The sequence below is a fragment of the Syngnathus leptorhynchus genome, chromosome 2, assembly GCF_054491065.1.
Source record: "Syngnathus leptorhynchus isolate UIUO chromosome 2, UIUO_Slep, whole genome shotgun sequence".
NCBI classification, from domain to species: domain Eukaryota; kingdom Metazoa; phylum Chordata; class Actinopteri; order Syngnathiformes; family Syngnathidae; genus Syngnathus; species Syngnathus leptorhynchus.
Genome location: NC_141196.1, coordinates 6,685,947 through 6,708,464, shown reverse-complemented (window position 1 = coordinate 6,708,464; position 22,518 = coordinate 6,685,947). Strand labels below are relative to the sequence as shown.

At 40.4% G+C, this 22,518-nt stretch overlaps 3 protein-coding genes across 5 annotated transcripts; 2 read left to right on the top strand and 1 right to left on the bottom strand.

The window, feature by feature from the left end:
- Window positions 1–260: 260 nt before the first annotated feature.
- On the top strand, window positions 261–5,297 carry stard14 (START domain containing 14). Its single transcript, XM_085905989.1, has 6 exons — window positions 261–750; window positions 1,881–2,028; window positions 2,211–2,314; window positions 2,695–2,812; window positions 3,013–3,065; window positions 4,690–5,297. The coding sequence occupies exons 1-6, from the start codon at window positions 577–579 to the stop codon at window positions 4,876–4,878; spliced, it is 786 nt and encodes a 261-aa protein (XP_085762115.1). The 5' UTR covers window positions 261–576; the 3' UTR covers window positions 4,879–5,297.
- On the bottom strand, window positions 5,255–20,008 carry gdpd2 (glycerophosphodiester phosphodiesterase domain containing 2). Its single transcript, XM_085905994.1, has 16 exons — window positions 19,846–20,008; window positions 16,490–16,626; window positions 14,694–14,892; window positions 13,256–13,359; window positions 13,086–13,179; window positions 12,848–12,907; window positions 12,660–12,758; window positions 12,473–12,566; window positions 11,988–12,133; window positions 11,171–11,253; window positions 10,372–10,531; window positions 9,800–10,006; window positions 8,656–8,804; window positions 7,145–7,292; window positions 6,947–7,029; window positions 5,255–6,858 (listed from the first exon to the last, which is right to left on the bottom strand). Exons 3-16 carry the CDS (start codon window positions 14,769–14,771, stop codon window positions 6,765–6,767), a joined length of 1,599 nt encoding a protein of 532 aa, XP_085762120.1. The 5' UTR covers window positions 14,772–14,892; window positions 16,490–16,626; window positions 19,846–20,008; the 3' UTR covers window positions 5,255–6,764.
- Window positions 17,440–21,527, top strand: pdzd11 (PDZ domain containing 11). Of its 3 annotated transcripts, none has more exons than XM_085905991.1 (6): window positions 17,440–17,543; window positions 18,388–18,485; window positions 18,755–18,895; window positions 19,565–19,663; window positions 20,376–20,436; window positions 20,745–21,527. In XM_085905991.1, the coding sequence occupies exons 2-6, from the start codon at window positions 18,393–18,395 to the stop codon at window positions 20,777–20,779; spliced, it is 429 nt and encodes a 142-aa protein (XP_085762117.1). In that variant the 5' UTR covers window positions 17,440–17,543; window positions 18,388–18,392; the 3' UTR covers window positions 20,780–21,527. The 3 variants fall into 3 exon arrangements, with proteins under 3 accessions (XP_085762117.1, XP_085762118.1, XP_085762116.1); XM_085905992.1 differs by lacking the exon at window positions 17,440–17,543 and adding an exon at window positions 17,625–17,643; XM_085905990.1 differs by lacking the exon at window positions 17,440–17,543 and adding an exon at window positions 17,708–17,751.
- The last annotated feature ends 991 nt before the right edge of the window (window positions 21,528–22,518 follow it).

Here is a 22,518-nt window from a genome sequence, read left to right as displayed (position 1 = left end):
AATATCATCATTCCACCACAGCAACACTAAGCCGCTGTTTAGCTCAGTAAGAAGAGACTGGAATTTGGAGCACGAGCGCTGTTCCCGTGCGAGTTCGAATCCCGCTTGACCAATATTTTTTTTTCATTCATTCAATTTTAACACATCACTTTAATAATTATTTTCATCATCATTAATTTACCATTTTTATTTTATTTAATCATCATCAATTTACCATTTTTATGTCATTTAATCATCATTTCGAGTCCCACAATAGTGTGAAGTGCCTTCGCCTTCACACGCAATTTCTCCAGAAATTGCCAATTCTAGTTCTAATTTGAGATTTTTTTTTGTACCTGAAGTACGTTTCATGACGTTTAGCGGAGGCGTGTTCCTCTTTCTGTGCGTGAGTCAAGGCATGGCTCAGGAATTCGACCGCAAGAATCCTGCTCGACTCGATTGACAATCGGCTTCTCTTCATATTTAGACGGCAACCCGAAAAAAAAAGCTCCATTTGACTTTGTAGAAGTTTCAAAAGAAGAGATACCTTATCGATTTTTTCCTTATTTTGCGCTTAATTGTTGGGAGATTGGTAGAATGTCTCTTGCCAGCATCCTACCGGACGACTCTGCGTTTGACGATTTCAAGGATCAGTGTTTGTCCACCAGTGGAAATTGGCACAGCAAGTACGACAAATACGGAATGCAAGTATGGATGGAAATCCCCAAGGACAAAGGAAACAGTTCTGGGTCGAAAGTACACAAACTCAAGGTAAGTTGAAAAAAAACAAAAACACACAGGTGCATCTCAATACGGTTGGCAGAGTGGTTTTCGCACCAAGAGCCATCACTAAAAGAATTTCTGGCTCTCTAAGTACACACTTATGTCGAAAATGAAAATATGTAATTGTAGATCTTTGCTAGGTGTTTATAAAAACACGTGATTTCTTCCTAGAGTACGATATCAAATATTATTGTACACCATTGCTTGACAAATGTACTGCACTTGATTAATGAAACACTGAAACCATTTATGTTGTTTTTTCTTCTTAGTTTCTAAACTGTTGTAACATTATGCCGTGTCAACGTTTAATTCGGTGATACATTCATATACCACTAGAGGGAGTTTGCATATGAGCGTTTAAGACTGTCCATCCAACCATCCATTTTCTGAACCGCTTAGTCCCCACGGGGGTCGCGGGCGTGCTGGAGCCTATCCCAGCCGTCATCGGGCAGCAGGCGGGGGACACCCTGAACTGTTTGCCAGCCAATCGCAGGGCTTACAGAGACAAACAACCATCCGCACTCGCACTCACACCTAGGGGCAATTTGGAGTGCTCAATTGGCCCGGAGTACCCGGAGAAAACCCACGCAGACACGGGGAGAACATGCAAACTCCACACAGGGAGGGCCGGAGGTGGAATCGAACCCGCACCCTCCTAACTGCGGACGTGCTACCCAGTGTGCCACCGAGCCGCCCCGTTTAAGACTGTATGACTGTAAAATATGGTTATTTGTTTCAGTGAACGGACCAACGAACGAACGGATGAATGAATTGTTTGAGTTAACGTGAAACTGACAATAAACATATTTAACACATTAACACATAAGACATTCTTTTCACTCATCTTATTTTGTATGCTATTCATATTACAGTCCAACTTAGACCTAATTAAGGTTAGAATTGATTTATTACATTACATAATTATTCAACAATAATAATATAATCACCTCACAGTTAGGGTGACGCGGGTTCGATTCCACCTTTGGCCCTCCCTGTGTAAAGTTGGCATGTTCTCCCCGTGCCCGCGTGGGTTTTTTGGGACACCCTGAACTGGTTGCCAGCCAATCATAGAGCACACAGAGACAAACAACCAGTTACAATCTATTTTTGTGTTCCAGTGCAAAATCACAATCAACGAAGTCTCTGCATCCACTATGTACGACGTCATCCACGACAGCGAGTACCGTAAGACGTGGGACCCCAACATGGAGGAGAGCTATGACATCGCCCGTGTCTCCGAGTGTGCCGACCTCGGCTACTACTCATGTGAGCGGTCCTATTTTTCCTAGACTCAGAATGTCTCTGACCAGTTGAAGTCAGGAGATTTGCGCTGACATTTTGAGTCCTCTCCAGTCGCTTTGTTGTCTCGACAAGGCCCACTTGGAGAAAGAAAAACTGGGGAAACCGACAAAGACACTCACTCGCCTTGTCTCGTTTGTTCCGTGCAGGGCGTTGTCCAAAGCCGATCAAGAATCGGGATGTGGTGACTCTGCGCTCGTGGCGAGTGACAAAGGACGAATACCTCATCATCAATTTCTCAGTCAAACATCCGGTACGTGTTCATCCCCAAAAACGAATGAATAAATTACAAAATGAATAAATACGCTTCAAAACTAAATCCATTTCAGCCGTTCCATTTAAAAAATGTAACTTGTGTGTTAAACAAATTCATTAGGCTAGAATGAAATACTTCATCGTAAGAAACAATAAATAAATCACTGATTATATTAAGATTCAATGAAAAGTACGGCAGGCGCAGTTAACTTGAAAAAAGACTTTCAATTATTACAAAAAATTCAGCTTTAAATGTAACTATATTGGAATAAAAAGTTCAATACAACTGAACTGTACGTATGTGACTCCTAATTTACTCTTACCCATTCAATGAAGACTTCTCATTCGAACTGTAACAGTCTGGACGTTCTATTTCAGAAACACCCTCCTCGCAGTAACCTGGTACGAGCTGTTTCCATCCTCACCGGCTATTACATCAAGCCAACAGGACCCAACAGCTGCATTTTTATTTATCTCTCACAAGCCGACCCCAAAGGTAAGATGAAGCTCCAACGCAAATCATTCAACTTGGAGCTTTTTGGTGTTTTTCTTAAAGCCGTGAGTGAAGACATGTATTCCCAAATACATGTGAAACAGCAAAATGATTTACGTTCTTTTTTTTTTTTTTTAAACGACTGTGAAAGTGGACAAAATGTTAAGTGTTGAGTTGAATATTTTCCCCTTTTTCACTCCCAGGTTCTCTTCCAAAGTGGTTAGTAAACAAAGCTTCCGAAGTCCTGGCACCAAAGGTAAGTTAGGACACAAACTGAGCTACATTAGGGGTGTCCAAAGATTTGTGCACCAAGGTCGTCTCGATTTACCATGGTCTCGGTGAACCATGTTTCGGGATTCCTAATCACGTGTAATGAACAAGTTTGTGAAGAGATAAATGCAGTACAGGGGGTCACCCCCAAAAGAAGGCATTTGAATACCTGAGTCACGATATGTATCATCATTGAGGAGGAAAAAAAACAGAAATGAAATTTGACCTCTTTACGCCCCCCTGCTAAAGAATGTATATAAAGAATTAATATATAAAGAATATATGGATTGTTTGTGTTCAGGTGTCTATTGCTTAGAGTGTAGCATCAGTTATCCATCCCAGTGCATTATTAATATCAATCAAGATGCTAATGTGCCGACCTGGTTTCCCACTGTGTTTTAGCGTGAAGCTAGCAGAGATGATGCAGTTGTTTTAAGTTAACATTCAACAAAATATCTTGTTTAAATATCAGATATTTTTTATTCAATTTGTCCTTATTCATTTTGTATAAGATTGTAAATGAAACTGCTCGTTATTGAGATGCATGGACGGCTTACAGGTGTGGTTTTGTGTGTGCGTGCGTGCAAAAGTAAGAAACTGAAAGGTTTTTTTGTGTCTCAAAAGACAATAGTAACTATGGAAACTGGTTTGAAGGGCTTGTTTGGCTGAAGTTGCTTACAAAAGAACTGTTAATGTCTTGGCTGGCACAACCCGTTTGCCCAGTTGTGCGTGCATGTGTGCGTGCACTTCTACGAAACACATAAGTTATCGAGGTAAAGTGATTTGTCAGCATGAAAGGTTCTAAAGGTGTGCCTTGGGGAACTTGGACAGCAAATTAGATGATGAAAAATGAGGAAGTTAACTCAACTTTTCTTTTGTGAGAACCCACACAATACGCCAGGATTGGTCCCAAAAGAGCAGCCGAGTATTTATTCTTGAGTCCTGTAATTAGACGTAATTTACTCTCCTAGCACGCCCAAATTGATCTGGGTGAATACCTAAAATGCTAAGATAAATATCAAAAGTATGAGTCCTATTTCTTTGCTTATAATTTTTTTGTATAATAATATAATATATAATTTAAGTTTTGTGTTCATGACATTGACTATACTATGAATATACCTGGCAGAGACACAATGGACAAAAAGTGGGGCCGGAACATCACATTTATATACATGAATATTGTGTTAATCATTTACGACTTTTGCCGTTTATGTCTATATGAGATATAATTTGTTGCCAAAAGGAGGTGAATACAGTCGCGCAGTCATCGACGTGTCAGACGCTTATTCATGTCTGCTGCGATTGTGGGGTTGCCGTGGCAACGCTAGTTTAAACGTCAAGCAATGCTAAGAATTGTGCCGAGAAACACTTCTCAGACATTTACCTACCGCTCATGCTAAAAATACATTTCGATTGAAACTGAGAACATACCATTTTACTCTTTTAACTATCATACCATATCTGTTAGCATAATGCTACCATATGATACAAAACACCATTAACAGGCTAACAAAAGCACTGGCACTGATGCGCTTACACACAAAGCAACACATTCTTCTTGTAATGAATGAATGAATGAATGAATAATAATGTCCCAACATCTCCAGGTGTTGAAGTGTGTGCACGAGGCGGGTCAGAAGTATTGCAAGTGGAAGGAGCAGAACCGTCCAGATCACAAGCCGTGGCTGTACCCCGATCAGTGCACGCTACCCGAGATGAACCCAGCCGAGCTGGCCATCCAGCGCGGCGACTCGCTGGAGAACGTGGACGAGAGCGCCATGCAGGATGAAAGTTGACAGATGTCAAGAATGGTTGACATGGTTACTTATTTGAAATCACCTCAAGTGCACAAATAAGCTCAATGTGTCTATTTTTTATTTTACTTTCTTCATAATGCAGCTCATCTGTTGAACGTTGTTACTGCATGTCTTTTTTTTTTTTACTGCAGGTTTTTTTTTGTCAGGCTTTTTATCTGTGTTCACAATCAAAGTTAATTGTTTAAAGCAGGGGTGGGCAAACTTTGGACTTGCGGGCTGAATTGGGTTCTAAATTTGGACCAGGAGTAGATGGATGTAGTGTTTGTGTGAAGTAATAGAAATGACATGTAAAGGTCATTGCATAAAAGGTTTGGGCCTTTAGTAAAGCATGGATATATTCCAAAAAACGTGCATTTATTGACAGCATTAAACAAAATATTTCACCCACAAACTATAGTTTTTAGTATACTATCAGTGATCGTCATTAAATACGACAGTTCGACAGAATAATCCACATTTTTAAGAAGAAAAAATCTTTATCAATATCAGTTCGAGGCGTGGATCTTTCGGGGAGTAGCTACACATGGAATCAGCTCTGACATGGAATCATCACTCGTTTAGCAGCGTTCCTCACCGGAGCGGGTTGGCAACCACCTCCTGATGGAACAATGGACCAGGACTAACAGACTGACAACATGGGGTTGCGCCCAAACAGGTAGGAACAGTGTTGTTGGTCACCCCTTTTGTTTCGAGCGCATCGTAGTCTGGAGTCCAATTTGTTGTGGCAATTCTTAGGATCGAGCCGAGGTGTTGGTCCGTTGACCTAGATCTGTGACCTTTGGTGATGTTCACGTGGCTGAACGTTCGGCTCATGCACGCTTTGGGCCACTCATTTTAATTTAATTTGTGCATGCGTGACTTTAGTGTAAAACTATCTGAAAGCTCAGCGCGCGAATTACGAGAATGCTGATGTCATAGCCCACACTCGAAATTCCGCACTGATCGAAATAGAGTTCCGAGTGCGCCGGGTCCGTACTACTGAGTACGTACACGCACAAAAAAAATGATTCACAACACAATGTATTCAAGTTTGGCGGGCCGGATTAAGCGACCCCGTGGGCCGGATGTGGCCCGCGGGCTGTAGTTTACCCCAAGATATCTCTGTCTCTCTCTCTCTCTGTCGCTCTCTCTCTCTCTGTCTGTCTCTCTCTCTCTCTTCATGCGCTTGTTGCAAGTCAGGCTCGACTTGGCTCTCGAAAGATCATTCGAGGTCGCCGTTTGAGGTTGAGCAGAGAAGCCGCTCGTCTTCGCCAGCTTTAATTCAAGCTTAGGTCGGTCAGCTCACTGGAGCAACAATGGTGGCAAAACAACGCGACTGTACGGAAACCTCGTTAGGGCTTAGGATGAAAATCAGAATCACCATCATTTTTTCGGCCAACATTGATTATGGTTTTGAAATGGGAACGGCATTCATTGAGCCAAAAACGGCTATAGATTGTCCTTTCGCGACAAGTCACAGTTTTTTTTTTCATAGTTTGGCCACTGGGGGTGCGACCTATACCCAGGAGCGACTTATATGTCAAATTATTCACGCATTATTGACACATCACTGACTTACTAGTATCGTTGATCATTTTCATTGATCATCTTCATATCATCAGTTATTGCCACTTTGAACCGCATGAGGTCGCACGAGGCCTGGGGAATAATTGGAATGGCAGCTGATGATGAGTCTGATGTTAGCGATGGATGGATGGATGGATGGATGGATGGATGGATGGATGGATGGATGGATGGATGGATGGATGGATGGATGGATGGATGGATGGACAGATGAATGGATGGTTGGACGAATGGACGGACATTGCAGCTGCGCAATAAACAAAGCCGTAACGTAGCGTATTGTGCTATCTTGCATTTTGCATTCATGAATGCATCATTCTGATATTCCTTGGATTCTTGTCTTCCTTGTTGTGATTTGGGCATACGCTTCCTTTTGACGGGCAGCATGGCTTTTTCCTGGCCGAGACACACGACACAATGTAATTCATTTGATTCAAATCCATTTTTGGAAGGGTTTGTTTGCAACTTGCGTTCACGGGCTTACCGCTGAAGCAAGTACACCCCAACCATCAGGACAACAGAAACCACGTCCACTGTGATCCACACCAATGCGTACGTCCGACGGGCCTGAAACACACTCGTTCGGATGAGCGACACGTCAAGACATTCGAGTGGCACCTGCCTTCAGTCTCAACGCTGCAACCTGCTTGTGTAGGAGCGAAAGGAGAGCGAGTACTTGTACCATGATCCAGTTGGGCTGCCGCAAGTCCTTGAGAAGGTGGCAAGCGTTGGTGGTGACGGAACTGACCCCGGCGCACCACAGCAATGAGAAGAGCCACGACTCATTGACCACCCACACGTTCACCGTTACGTTTTGACCCACAAGATGCCTGTCGCGCACCAAAAAAAAAAAAAAAAAATTAAAAGAGGAAGCGTTTGGATGGCACTCACCACACGTGTAGCCGTTCGATAGGTACTTTATTGATCCCCGGGAGAAAATTCACTTGCCAACAGTTAAATACACAACTAAACAGATAGCCAGCATCAAACATGACAAAAACAATAACAGAAGAAAAATCCATGCGATTAGAATAAATAGATGACAATGAAACGAATAATAGTTCGTCAATGAATTGATGAAACAAACAAAGAGCAGATGAAAGCGTCAACAAACATTTGCCAACCTCAAGATCATGACCGGGAACGTGCCCCCCTAACCCCCGCCACGAGTTAAAAAGTCTCACAGCGTTGGGGAGAAATGAATGCACCCATTTATATACCGTACTGGCCCGAATATAAGACGACCTTGATTATAAGACGACCCCCTCTTTTTCAAGACTCACGTTTAAAAAAAGACCTTTTGAACACCAAATTAAATTTTTATACAGAAAATAATTACAGTACATCTGAAACAAATGATTATGACAATATATTTGTTATTTTCATTCAAATCATCCAAAAACTCTCTATCACATCCTAATATCTGACCATTTGAATATGTAAACTAAAGTGCAATCACATTTGTAAATGAATGGCTTCTGGTTTTCCCATTTTCTGTTATCTCTTCTCTTATTTTCTTCTCTTTTCTATCTTACTGCTTTTTTTGAAATTATTTTTCTTCTTTGTGCTACCGCTATTTTTTATTTTTCTTCTTTGTGACAGGGGTTCGCTTTGGCCTGGGGAGTTAAATTCAGCATTGGCTTTAAAGATATCTGACGCCATCTAGCGTTATGAATGGGTATAATGTCTAGACCCAGAATGTAAGAGGACCCCCCACTTTTCCAGTCTTATTTCAATGCAAAAAACATCGTTTCATATTCGGGCTAATACGGTACAAATTATTCACGGATCCTTTCCTTCTTCGTATTCCGTGGCATTCTGGAGGCCTTTTGGCACTGCTCTGCCTCTCAAAGGTCACCCTTGATACTACGCTAGGAATCTGATTTGCCGACGGCTGCTCACGTAAGATTTGACGATATGATACTTTCCATTGGCCGGCCAATTTTGCGTTAGTGTTAGGACACCTGACCTTGGTCAGACGTTCTTGGTTTGGCTGAACATTTGAATGTACAAGGCTCAATTTTCACGACTATGATATAAAACACAAATATTTGGTCCGTCAATAGCGTCGTTTTTCACCTATTGCAGGTGGGTATGGAATTGCAGCGTCCCTGTAATAAAAGTGGCTTCCCACTACACAAAGAACATTTCAGAACTCCTGCATTCTTTGACAATTACCATCAGAGCTATTACCTGATTTGCTCCGCGTTCAACTTGTTGTACTGCCGATTGAGATGGTTGCCTCCGTTTTGAAACATGTCGTGCTCATTGTCGTAGACGTGGACCAAACCCGGAGCGGCTGTTTTCACATATTCTCGCTCTGTTGGAGGAAGCCACATGACCTGCGCACAGGACAATTCCTTATGAAAATGTCGCCAATGTCTTGCAGTTGTCAAAATTGAGTAAGCAAATTGAGTAAGCAGCAGCGATGATCACAGGCTAGCTATGTTAGCCTGCATTCTAGTCAACTCAAGTTTATTTATATGGCCCCAAAACACAGACAAGTTTCACATGTGCGAAATTGGCTTACATGAAGAAAAAAACCTTTGTCATTGAATCTTTAGGGTTTGAAGGTAAACACAACACTAGTGTGTAACTAACTAGCCCAAGGGTAATGGAGAAGGTAGGACAAATGTTTGCCTGTGTTTTACAGAAGAATAAGAAATCAGGCATCATGACTTTGACTTCTCAGTAACCAACCAGTTTGTTCTGCGTTTGATGACGCTGCTTTGCTAAAGGTTTTATTGTTCTTTTTTTATTGTTCAATTTCCCGCGACAAGTACAAGAATCGGAGGTATTTCTAACCTCATTCAAAGTTTAAAGCTTTTTATTTCTTCACTTTGCACCTTTGAGACTTATCTGTGGGCGATATATCAATAAACTTGACTTGATTTAAATTTCTCTCAGTTTCAAAAGAGAGAATTGAGCATCATCTAAGTTTGAAACAAACTGCATCGTTTCATCGAATAAAAGTCTGCCGGGAAGGCGGAAACACAAAATTCAAAATGCTAGCTGGGCTAAAAGAAATTAGCTTCGCAAAGACAAACCAAAAGAGTGAACGGTTTTATATCGAAACAACCGAAAAATTTAAGATAAAGCTAACGTGACGTGCCTCTTCTTCGTGTTTTTAATTAAGATGCAGCAGTGCTCGTAGAGCTCGATGCTACCTAACATGTTGTGTCGCACTGTGGTATTGCAATGCGCGCAAATCCTAATTGGGACGTTTTAAGTAGCCTAGTCTTTGCCTATTTCCGAGTCTGTAACGGAATCTGCTCAGCTGACTGACTGAATGGAGCAGAATTCCAAGTGTGAGGGAGAAATTAGTTTTGAGGCCTACCAGGCTTGGGTCCAGTTCAGACATAAGGATGGTTCTGATCACATCCACCGTGTCATTCTTCTGGTTGGGACTGTAAAGGTCGAATATGACCGATACGTTGTGGCTCTTGGCGAGGTGCAGGAGCTGCAGTAAAGATGCAACGCTCTGATTCCGGGCTTCTTCTTTATCCTCCGCAGAGAGCTGAGACACTGAGTGGAAAGGATCCGTCTAGAAAATATTGATTGCGTACAATCAATACAATGCAAATGGGTACCATTCAGTCGTAGTTCTCAAAATTGTCGAGACACACTCTTTGCAACTTTTTGAATGTGTATATTAGATATTTATTCGTTTATCTTGGAAAAATACAGCATTTTACTTTTTTACCGTAGCAACTTTTTCTAGAAAAGTTGCCTTTGTTCATATGAAGTTTTTGTTTTTTTAAGAATGTCGTAAATTCATAAAAACTCTGGATTCATCATCTTCACTTTAGGATTTTTACCCCTCAAAAAGTCAGTTATTTGATCCCTATGGCAACTATGAAACACTTGGCGATGTTTACTCCATCATTACATTTCAAGGTGAGTGCTCACTTGTAGGAACCATTCACCCGCGTTCAGACTTTTCAAGTCTGTCCAGCTCAGCTCCGTGCTCGCGTTGAAATCGGTGTGCGCAAACTTCTTTTTGACGTCAGTTGTTCTCCTTAAGAAGCCCGAGTGATGATCGTGCATCAAGAATGGAATCCTGTCCTTACTAATTTAGGCCCAAAATAAGGGAAACAAATAAGAAACAATGCGTCAGTGCGAATCGGCACAAGTTACATTCAAGATGCTCATTTGACATATGCACAATAAAAACACAACGATGGAACTGAGCAATTACTTTTTTTTACTTTGTTAGTCTCCTTCCTCTTAGACATTATAATATTCTTAAAAGGAAAGGCAATGTACACAAGATAAAATAAAAAACAATGGCAAATCAAAAAGGCACGATGTCAGCAGTAATAATTTGATGAGCGCCGAATGTTTACAATTCCAATGATATTGCACAGTGTAAACTTTAAAGCGAGCAGGTTTAGAAAGGGGGGAACAAGTCGCATCAAATTAAAATGTTAAGCACATTTTTGAATACAATGGAATTTTGAAAAAAAAAGTCATAACAATAAAGTTAAATGTACATATATCAGGCATACATTTTCCATTAATAGAATACAAAAGGATTTAATTTATTTACAAAAAAATCGAAATATTTTTTGCAGTTTGCAGAAAAAATTCCTATTACATAAAATGTCGGAAATATTTTAGGTTAAAAAAAGAAAAGAAGAAAAAGTGTTAAGCAAACATTACTTCAAATGACACAAAATATAATGACATATGCTTTGCTGGCCAGTACCTGATCTGCACGTCTGTCTCAAATGCTGTCACGCCGCATTGAAGGCTCTTTCGGAATGACATCATCGTGTTCTCGGGAGCCAGCTGAGCGCAAACACCAAACGTGGTGAGATACATGAAAAACGCAGACATGAAAAAGAAGGCACACAACGTGCGTGTGCTCCTCTAAACTTGTTGGTGAGTCAACAGCAAACGGGGCCTCATTTCTTTTTATGGTACTTCTCTCACACCTGAGCCAAGAGTGTGTGGTGCAATGCAACCTCTATTTACTACCTTCATTCGTTCTGCGATCGAGTTTGTAAGCAGGAAAGTTTGTGTGTCAAAGCAATGTTTCCCATAGGAATCAATGCAAAAGCAAATAATGTGTGAGGGACTTTCCCGAAAATGACACTTTTTGCCTTATAACTGTATTATTTTTGATTTTTCAAACCTTTATACCAAGATGGAAATGGACGAACACAAAAGTGTGTTCTTTGTGTTTTTATTGAAAACAAGCCGGTACTCCCTGGCCGTACTCCGTTGCGAGCTCGGCAATATGCTCCTTTATGATTTTGAGTTTCATATTAATAGTCTTAGGAGACATACTTGACTACAGTACGTACTTGTTTTTACTTAACACGTTAAGAGAAACGAACAAGAGAATAACGAGCAAAGGAGACATGGGGTTGGGGTTCTGAAGTTAAAATTTGGTTTGTAAGTAGATGCATGAAAATCATGAGGCAAGGTATGTACATATAGGTATTTGTAAGTAGAGATACTACTCTATTTGGGTCACTCCGCTTGTGACATTAGGAAAACACACAAGGACGTACACTCACCATTGGCGCGCCTCTGTGGCCGATGAGCTTCGGCTTTGGAGGCAACTCGCTGTGGTCGATCAGACAAGGTGAATGGATGAGTAAAGGACACAGAAGGATGGCTGCAGAAACTACGGCGCATAACGATGCCATCAAGAAGCGAGACCCTGGTTTAAGGAGAAAACAAGAGTTTGGGCATGCCAACTCTCTCTCTCTCTCTTTTCTTTCTTTCTTTTGCACCACTTTAGTTCAAATGAGGCTCCTTAGCTTAAACTTGCACATAGGCTCTTGACACTAAGATAACACAACAAGGTGGCAAAGCGTTCATTTTGTCTAAATGAGGATCATCAACTCAATTTAGCATGGGTCCTTGGAACAGACAAGTTACCATATGTTGTGATTATTTTATGATTTTAGATATTATAGTTTAAATATTTCCTCACATACAAATTATCTTACAATTTTCTATCGTGGAATTTGATAACTTCACGATTCACATAGCATACATTTGCTTTTGGCCACGTGGAATCCCTCGAAGACAAATGGGCTCAGCAGAACCAAACTTCCAACAGCACCGAACTGCAAGAAAGGAGCAGTCGCCTTCCAAACAACAAAGCACATTGACCACATTCAATACAATACATGTCAAACATACAGTTAGTACCATCTTTATGACATTAAAGGCGTACCTACCTGGAGTGAGAGAGGAACAGTTGGCCATTCTCTCATCCACTGGAGACTTATTCCGATGATTCCAAGAGAGATGAAAAGCAAACTGAGGACAAGGAGGCACTTCGAGGAGAGAAATGTGAACAAAAAAATGACATTCTGTAATGCATAAAAGACAATCCTATCAGGGGCAGGTAATGAAGTCAACTTACCTTATGGAGCCAATGTAAGTTGAGTGGTTCTCTCAAGGCAACTTGGAATAAAGCAAAAAGCTGAGGATTGAAATAACAGTGACAGTGTCTGTCTGAAAATACAAATGACCTACATCGTATTCAAACAGTAATAAAACAAGAAATAGATGAGGTGATAACTGCAGTCCCATCCCTGTGGAGCACCACATGGCTCCTATTCAGGCCCCCTTCTGGTAAATCAATAACCCTGTCCTCTCACCAGCAGCAGTACACAGTAGCTGGTTAACACGGCTGAGATGATGATCAGCACCATGAACCAGTTCACCCAACGCTTCAGTTTGATAAAGCCCTTCCTATGAAGAACAACAAAAGAGCAATATAGCAGAGGCCAACAGGAAGTGGGAGCTTTATGTACGCTCGTTTGCTTACCAGTTGACATCCTCTCGGTCATTTGAAGTGACCAGACAGATGTACATCCAACACACCGACAGCAAGGTGATCAAAGTGAGGAATGAGAACCAGAAGCATGCACACTAAAGTGGGGTAAAGGGAAGAAAAAAAAAACACTCTGATGAATAGAGTGCGTCATATATGTAGTCATCTATTTGGACAACAAGAGCTGAAAATGAGTTGACTTAAAGTTGATGAAAAGTACAGCAACCTAACTACGTGTACTTTGTTACTCTCCCCGACAACACAAGCTTTTCAATCAAAAGAACACATTTCATAAACATAGTATTTGTCTCAAACTGTCCCAGTTCTTATTATTTTTTCATTTCCAAGTCCTAAACGTTGACCTTTATCGTGCAAAGGGATTCTTTGGCAAATCAAAGTCAAAGTCTGCATTATTGTCAATTCCTTCACATGTCAAGACACACAAAGAGATCGAATTGCTCAGTCTGGAATGTTAATGCTGGTAGAGTTCCAAAGCTTGCTGTGGTGGGAAACGCGAGGAAAACCAAGCAAGTCGTTTTATGGCATTCCGCACACAAACAAATAAACAGCTCATTTTCCATAATACGTCTGCTTTGGGTTGCACTCTTTGAACTTTCCCTAGACCCAGTAACAAATCTACTAAGTACATCCCTTTCCTGTTATTCAGCATGTATTTTTTCCACAAACAAATGACAAGCAAGAACAAAATATGCAATATTGACCAAATACTATTTGAGTTTATACGTATTGGTAGTACCATATATTCATGACCAAATATATTCCAAAACTCGTGCCCAAAAGAATGCTATTAGAGAGAAGAAAAAAAAAGACTCTCTGACTTAAAGGGTGAAGCTTAAAGTCAAGATGAGACATAAAAGGATTTAAAAGTGAATATTTAAAATGTTCAACCAAATTCTAAAAGGACACAAATCTGCTAGCTCAATGTTTTACACAAAGTAAACTGGCATGCTAACACCTGCAAACAAATGCTACTTTACCACACATGGAGTATTGTCACATACTACAAAAGAGAATCAAAAGACAGTATAAAATGTTTTCAAACTTTTTCAAATTTTAAAATATATACAGTGATCCCTCGCTACTTTGCGTTTCGTTTATTGCGGCTTCACGACATCGCGGATTTTTTTTTTTGTGGGAAACATTGTAATTACACTAGGCGTCAATCATACGTGGATATTTGTGGGCTGACCTGACACCTTGTCCGCCACAAATAATATAGAGTTTTGTCAAAGAAAAGTCAGCTATCTTAAAGCAAAACTTATGTATGTTGTCGTAATTACAAACCTGTTCAAAGCAAGCGATGAACCACATGGTGCTGTGGCAGGGGTTCACTGTATATTCAATTTCATTTGAATGCATTTATAAATTGTTCTCGCTCTCCGGACAAACGTAAGCATGAGAATGTATTTACTTGACTTGTCCTGGCATTCCTCGAGCGTTTCCACTGGCAGCTGTACAAGCCTCGACAGCAAGTGGTGAACGGCGACATCCCTTCGACTTCTCATCCGTAGCGTAACGAGCGAGATGAGGATGGACCACAAAGTAGGTTCACCGGCTACCCACAAGGGGAACTGAGTCCCCATTCATGGCGTTGACCTATAGGGAGTGAGCTGGAAGGGGGGAAAAAAGAAGAGGGAGAGCCAATGAGGATTTGTTAGATTTGAGGGTAATCTGTGCCTAAATAAGGTTCTCAATAGAGAGCGGTGAGAGCCATTGGCTGAACTGACAATAGAAACACCACAGGAGAGCTTTGAGAGTGCACAATGATGTCAGAGCACAAACTGAAGGCCAGCCGGGCCTTCTCTGCTGGCCGAAACATTATCGCAAGCAAGCACTGACCTACATTTTTGTCACTGTCAGGGAGAGAGACTCAGTCTGTCCCACCATTACTTTTACTCGGGCTGGACAATAACTCCAATTTAAATCGATTTTGTAATCCAGTAGAATGTTATACTGAAATGATAAAGGATGCATTTTGGAGAAAAGCAGTCTGTCCCACCATTACTTTTACTCGGGCTGGACAATAACTCCAATTTAAATCGATTTTGTAATCCAGTAGAATGTTATACTGAAATGATAAAGGATGCATTTTGGAGAAAAGCACCCCATAAATGTCCGCTATTTGAACTGTCTGAGGAGTGTTCGTAAAACCGCGCTTTTTCCTCACTCCTTGGGGGGCGTGCAGCATTACATCACCTTCAGATTGGAAGTTCAGATATTTTTCATACAATACAAAGTACAAATACAGTGGTGCCTGGAGATTCAAGTTGTCCTTTGGTCATTTCTTTACAATTCCCGTTACAATTCTTGCTTTAAGATGAGTATAGTGAACCTTTGAGATAGCCAGTCGTATTTGTAAGAGAAGGCTACAGTTTCCCACTTATGGAGTGCCACAGGGGTTGTTACTGGGGCCCCTTCATTTTTGTGTAAAATAAATTTTATTGAGTAAACATTATGTATCTCCTGGTTTGAATTCACTTTTCTTGTTTGATGTATTCAATGGTATTTGCATTTGTAACACTATTTGTAAGAAAGGTGGTGCTGTCCAATGAAAAGAATGAATCTCCTTTTCACGCAAGATTTTTATTTTGTAAAAAGGCAGAAAGATTACTTGCCTTTGCAACTTTGCATTTTTTTAGGTATTGTATTTATTTTTATTTTTTTTTATTTATATTTATTTTTTATTTATTAATTTACTTATTTTTTCCAAAAGATTGATTGTATTAAGTTTAAAGCATTTCAAAGGTAATTCATCATTTTGAAAGTGAAAACTTCAAATTCACATTGCATTTGTATTTTATCTTTAAGTATTCCTTCAAAACATCTTTTGTCAAATTTTTTTGCATTCATTTATTGGATAAAAAGTAGAAAACTCAAATGACAAAGAGAGGATTTGGTTTGACTGACGTCATGTATTTCATTTTTCAACAAGTTGGAGTCAAACAAGTATGCATAAATATGAGCACATAGTGATCATCCTCAAACAAACAGCCAGTAGCTTGAAATTGTAAACACATTTAATAAAACAGATGCCACACACAGAAAAAAGGGTCATCAATATTTAACTCGTTTTTTACATAGTCAAGTCATTTGAAGAGACATCCTTGAGATTTCAAAGAAAACCATACAACAAATTCAAGACATACCCACAGATTCTATTCATTAAACTTTTTTTGGAGTTCAAAGTAGAGTATAGCGTGTACTCACCATAAATCCCAGTGGTGGTGGTGGGGGTTGTGTTTTTTTTTTTTTCACAGACATCCAACAATGTCTGTGTCTGTGTTTTTCAACACTGGCTCTGTGTGCACCAGTGAACAGAATTTAAAATCCCGAGTTGGTGCAGACTATGGAGGGTGGAAAGTAAGAAGGAAAAGGGAAGGGGCGGGGTTGGTATTGAAGGATTGGACAAGTTTGTTACATGAATATCTTTGATACAACTTTTTTTTTCAATCACACCTCACACCCAAAGAAAGCATGTCAAGATTACTGTTTCGGCTCTTTTTAATGAGCGTGGGCAAAAGTCCTCACACTATGTACCTGAGTACAATAACAAAACATATGTACAAAAAAAAAGTCTGGTAAAAGCAGAAGCACATTTATTTTCTCCTTCACTTGAGCAAAATTTTTAAAAAGTACAGGAGTAGTAACTTTAAAGTGTCACCAGAGCGAGTAAAAACTACAAGTATTGTTCAATTCGTTTGGTTAGTTACAGTATCACCACTTTGGCAACTTGGCACAATGGTGAAAACATGTTTTGTTGATTTCAGGACAAAAAGCTAGCTGGAGTTAGCTCGGACGGTTATGACGCCAGTAACAACACAACTTGACTATCCTGATTTTTGCGACAGTATCTGGGGATTTGATTGCAACTATATCTACGAGTCAAGATCACATCTAGTGTTTTGCTAACTTGCACTGCACACCTGTCAACTAGTGCACACTTTTGTCTTACTTGCAACATGTAATTGTCTAATTTGACCTTTTGACCACTCGCAAAAATATGCTGGAGGTGCCTAAATCAATTCTTGCCCATCAAAAGTTCTTTCTAGTTATCTAGGTGTAATTCTTACTCAACAGAATGTGCACTGGGCACCGAGGTTATTCTTTTGCCAGTGGCATAAAGATTCATTTACAAATGTGACGCATGTGCAATGCTCGCTTGCATAGACAGAGGGCGACATTGCAGGAAAAGTCAGATTGTAACATTAAAAAAGAAAAAGAAGAAGAAGCCGTTCTGGTTGCACAGAGCCCGAGCCATTGGGTGAGATGAAGACATGGATTTTTATTGCTTTTATTTGCCTGAAAGATTAAACATGTGCGCCGTGTTCTTTTCGAGGATTGTACTCGTGTATTAACGTGTGGTAAATGTGACAAAACCGCCCGTTTGACGCCTGCTGTACAGCTGCGGCCAGTCGCTAAGCTAACTTAAATGCTAGCTGCGATCTTGTTTACAAGTAAAACGACAAGGGGTGTGTTTCCTTTCGTTTGTGTTTCACCCTGGTTTCAAAATTATTTGAATTTCCAGATTCTTTTAGTCTCGTAAAGTAGGTGACAATGCGATAAAAGCGGCGTTTTTCATAAGTTTTGATTGTCTGCACTCCATTCACGATGCGTCTAGCACTATTCGAAATCAATTTATTAGTAAGGCTCGGAAGAATGAAACGAAGGAAGGGTTTGAAAGGGGGAAGCGTGTAAGAAAAATGAGTATAATGTAGAACGAAAGAAGAAAACTTCGATGTATGTACGTATAGGGCGGAGTGATCTTGGAAATAACTAAGTCAATGAGTATTAAAGGTGGGAAGGTAACAATAATGAATTGATAGAGAAATTAAAGTACGACGGACAATCAGAAGGAAACAAGAATACATGGTAGGAAGGAAAAGTAGTTTTTCAAATTGAAAGGAAGTTGAATAAAGCAAGGAAGAATGGATAAGTTCAATAGACGTGAAACCCGATCACTGGGCTTGAGTACAAACCCTAATTTAGAACCTTAACACGAACTTTGAAATGCTAATGAATCCATTGTGCATTGTAAACTGTGTTGGCAAATAAGAATTTTATGTGCGCGTGCATGTGTGTTAATGTGTTTGTCTATGGGTGTGCAGCGACAATGGATCAAAAGATTCCTTATGATGACTATCAACTCCCAGTGGTCTTCTTGCCCTCTTATGAGAACCCTCCAGCATGGATACCTCCTCAAGAGGCAAGCTACTGTGTTTGTGTTACAGCACATTCGACTTGGCGGATTGTAAAATAATCAATACTGAATGCGGGTTGGTTTTTTTTCCTGGCTCAAACTGTTTTTGCTCGTGAGCAAATGTGTGAATGCTGTGATCAATTACGTTAAGATGCGACATGCACTTCACTGATGATATATTTCATTATTTACCACAGTCACTCAGTTCAACTGAGTTTGTGCCCTAAATAGTACATTTGACATCATATTGAAGAGTTTTCAATGTGTTGTTTTAGAGGATTCGCCACCCTGATTACAACAATGAGCTGACCCAGTTCCTCCCACGCACAGTGGTCTTGAAGAAACCTCCGGGAGCACAGCTTGGCTTCAACATTCGCGGTGGCAAGGCTTCGCAGCTGGGAATCTTCATATCCAAGGTTAAACATCCCTCGATGTGTGCGTGCGTGTCATGTAAGGCTAGACGATATGGATCTAAACTACAAATACTGATTTCTCAGAAAGATCCATTTTACAATTGTGACTTTTTTCCCCCCCTTCGAAACGAGTCCTAATTTTGCTTCATTTCTCCTAAAAGTAAACAGGCTTTTCAAGTTCCACTCCCCCCTCAAAAAAAGAATAGAATATATCCAGTCATCTTCCATATCGCTTTTCCCATATTTTATACAATTAAAGTCCCTCAAAGTATTCGATCACGGGATGACGAAGATAACGAAGGGCCCCACGTTTGAAGGATTTAATGATTTGGAGTGACACAAGGTTTGAAAAACGTATTTATGTTATAGTTATTTGATATATTTTATTTCGTGTAGCAACTTGTATATGTTTTTATCGTTACAGTTCAGTAGTTGTTGGCTCGTTGAACTCTCGTTTTGTTAAATAAAGAGCCGTTTACCAAACCCACGTCTTTCTTGGTACTTTAACACTACAATATAGTTATGTACTAGATCTGTGCAAGCTCTGCTTGGAACAAAGAATCCTGTTCCAGAAAAATGAAGTATTATGATGATTTTATGAATGATTTTTTTTTTTTTTTGTACTTTATGAAGTATATTCATTGATCATTGTATCCCGTTGGGTGTTGTCAGGTGGTTCCAGACTCTGACGCTCACCGTGCAGGACTACAGGAAGGAGACCAAGTTCTTTCTGTCAATGAGGTGGACTTCCAAGACATCGAACATTCCAGAGTAAGTTACATTTATTTTGTACTTTGTGGAACAAATAAGTGGAACCGTCCTGAAAACAAATTGCCTCTAACATCCTTTTGAAAATGTTTATACCTCAATGTTGACCAGTAAAAGTTGAAAATGTGACCGACCCTCTTGCACCAAATTGAGCAGAAGGCGTACCATGGTAGATCAACCCTTACCTGCTGCTGCCTGAGGCAAAATTCATCGAGAGAGTATGTTTGGAATTGCATGATAGAGACCGTCTTGAGTTTCCGAATCCATTTCTCGTGGTTTCGTCGAAAACATCACTCGGGACAGGAAGTGAATCGAAGCATCTTCGAAATGGTCCAAATCCAAACAATGCCCACTCCCACGATTCGATGAGTCGTCAATGTCATCAATTCATGCTACGTATGAAAGGTGACACGCCACGTCATCGACGTATGTCACAAACGGAGGCTCTTTAGGCGTTTCGCTCACACCAGAACGATCATTTCCAGATCACTTCATCTGTTATTGAGGTGCTTGTTCCATGCATGTATTGTGCATCATTTTGAAGGGGATTAAGTGGATCTTCTAAAATATGTAACTCCATGTTCATGTTTGATCCATGAGGATGCTAGGTAACGCGTGAAGGTAACGCTTTGTTTTTGGCTCCCCACTGACCACTTGAGAAAGTCTTAACCTAGCTGAACCTGTTGTGTGTCTGTACGTGTGTGCGCACCTTCAGGCGGTGGAGATTCTAAAGACTGCACGGGAAATCCTGATGAGGGTCCGCTTTTTCCCTTACAGTAAGTTGCCTGACAAATTTCCAATCTGCAATTTTCAAATTGAATTTATTTTGCAAAGAATGTTAAATGTGCTTGAACCTCAATGAATAAAACCGTCAGTCAGATATACAAATTGGAATACAGTCTACGTCAAAGCTACCCTTTGTTTGGTATGATCGAGAACGTCCGCAAATGTGTTTGAAATTTGCCACAATGACACTTGTGCCTGCTTTTCAGTATTCAAAGTATCTTTATTCAAGACTTTTATGAAGAGGTTCTTCCATACAGCCATTTCAATGAATGTCAAACTTCTGTTCCAATCCTTTCAGACTACCAGAGGCAGAAGGAGAGGACTGTCCACTAGGGGGCGTCAGAGACAACAGAAAGGTCACCGTCACTTCGTTGAGCCTCTCCCAAACACACAATCCGCTCACTCTATGATTTTCTCCTGACTTCTGTGGAGAATTGAATGGAGCGCATTTGCATATCGATAGTCACGCCAATGCATGAAGTCAAAGAGTGGCATTTGAATGAGGTTGAGGTTCGCAGGTTTATACGAGCTTATATCTTTGGAAATAACCAAAGCCATCTCGACATGCATATGTGAAACGTAAACGTCAAGGCCACACTCACAAGGAATCCAAAAGACTGTGGTAGCTTTCTGTGGAAATGAACTAGTCAACTAATGAAAGTAAACATCAAGACCACACACACACACACACACACACACACACACACACACACACACACACCAAATATGAAAAGACCGTGGCGGCTTTCTGTGAAAGTTAACGAATGGACCCATGAAAGTGAACATCAAGGCCAGCACACACACAAAGTATGAAAAGACCTTGGTAGCTTTCTGTGAAAGTTAACTCATCGACTAAGTCAAGCAACGTTGGTTGCTCTTCTACATGCAATTTTCAACATTGTGTGAATGAATTGTTATCTTGGCTTTGTTTGATATGCTACTGAATGAATGAATACCTTTGACATTTTCAGTCTTCTCGCTGTGCCACCATTTCTTTCCTATCTTTTTTCTTTTCTATGTCATGAATTTCTTTCATAGTAGTCCTCTCGAAAAATAAATATTCCTGTGTGGATTCAGTGTTCCCATTGATGTGAGGTTTGTAAGTCTGTATGACACAAGTGTTCAAAAATTGTTTCTATTTTTCTTTTAGAAAGAAAATCACATTTCTGCCCAAGGAAGGAAATTAATTGTACCTATTAATTGATTCATTTAAGCCCTCGAGACACTGTGAATGTGGGGACTTTGTTTTTTCTTCCATACATCATTTCTGATGAACATCCAAATTTCTGCAAAGTGTTCTTTGTATTTTTCGAAAGCGCTTGGATTTGGTCAGGTGGTGCTCGAATGAATGAAAACGACTCAACAACTTAGTCTTAGGTTGCATCACGGTTTATCACAAGAACACATCAGCTGGACAGTAGAGAAAAATGTGTCTGCCACCAGGCCTCATTTCTTTTCCTCAATCACAAACATCAAATGAATACAACAAAGCTCTGAAAGACATTTTGATCAACAAGACTCAAGAATTTTTATTCACCGTGTTTGAGCATGCCAAACAAAGAATTTGCCTTCGGTACATCTCAGCCTCTGTTCAGCATTTAGGTGACTTAACACTTTCAGGACTTTCAGCAGATATGAAAATGACAGGAGAAAAAATGCACAAAAATTCACATGCATGTAAAAATGTGCCACCAAAAATATAAACCTATCATTTAAACAACAACTTGTTTGCGTTAAACCAAGCATGTCCAAAGTCCGAAATGAAAGCAAAGGCTACTACGGCCGTCACTTTCGCGTTCACGGCACTCACCGCCACCAGCTGCTCGCTGCGTTCGTATCGTGGCATCATCCATCGCTCAAGAGACAACTTTTCCTTGGTGGACTGCGCGCTTTGGAGAGCCTCGGAGATGCGGATCTTCTCGATGCGCGTTGCACTGGTGCTGCTGCACCTCTCGCCATTAAGCCAGGTAAAAGTGCAGCAAGTTGTCTTTGGAGATGCGCTGTCAACATTGCAAAGTTCAAGCGGCCGCTGGCTTGCTTGTTCAAAAATCCGAGCAACCCACGAAGTTTGA

Bases quoted from the DNA above. Each gene is read 5' to 3' on its own strand.
- stard14 (XM_085905989.1), top strand. From the start codon at position 577: ATGTCTCTTGCCAGCATCCTACCGGACGACTCTGCGTTTGACGATTTC. The intron at 2,315-2,694 runs GTACGTGTTCAT...GTTCTATTTCAG, and splicing joins ATTTCTCAGTCAAACATCCG to AAACACCCTCCTCGCAGTAA. The intron at 3,066-4,689 runs GTAAGTTAGGAC...CAACATCTCCAG, and splicing joins CCGAAGTCCTGGCACCAAAG to GTGTTGAAGTGTGTGCACGA.
- gdpd2 (XM_085905994.1), bottom strand. From the start codon at position 14,771: ATGTCGCCGTTCACCACTTGCTGTCGAGGCTTGTACAGCTGCCAGTGG. The intron at 7,293-8,655 runs GTAATAGCTCTG...GGTGCGCGACAG, and splicing joins TTGAACGCGGAGCAAATCAG to GCATCTTGTGGGTCAAAACG. The intron at 6,859-6,946 runs GTAAGCCCGTGA...TGTCTCGGCCAG, and splicing joins GGGGTGTACTTGCTTCAGCG to GAAAAAGCCATGCTGCCCGT.
- pdzd11 (XM_085905990.1), top strand. From the start codon at position 17,712: ATGCTAGCTGCGATCTTGTTTACAAGTAAAACGACAAGGG. The intron at 18,486-18,754 runs GCAAGCTACTGT...GTGTTGTTTTAG, and splicing joins CATGGATACCTCCTCAAGAG to AGGATTCGCCACCCTGATTA. The intron at 19,664-20,375 runs GTAAGTTACATT...GCGCACCTTCAG, and splicing joins AAGACATCGAACATTCCAGA to GCGGTGGAGATTCTAAAGAC.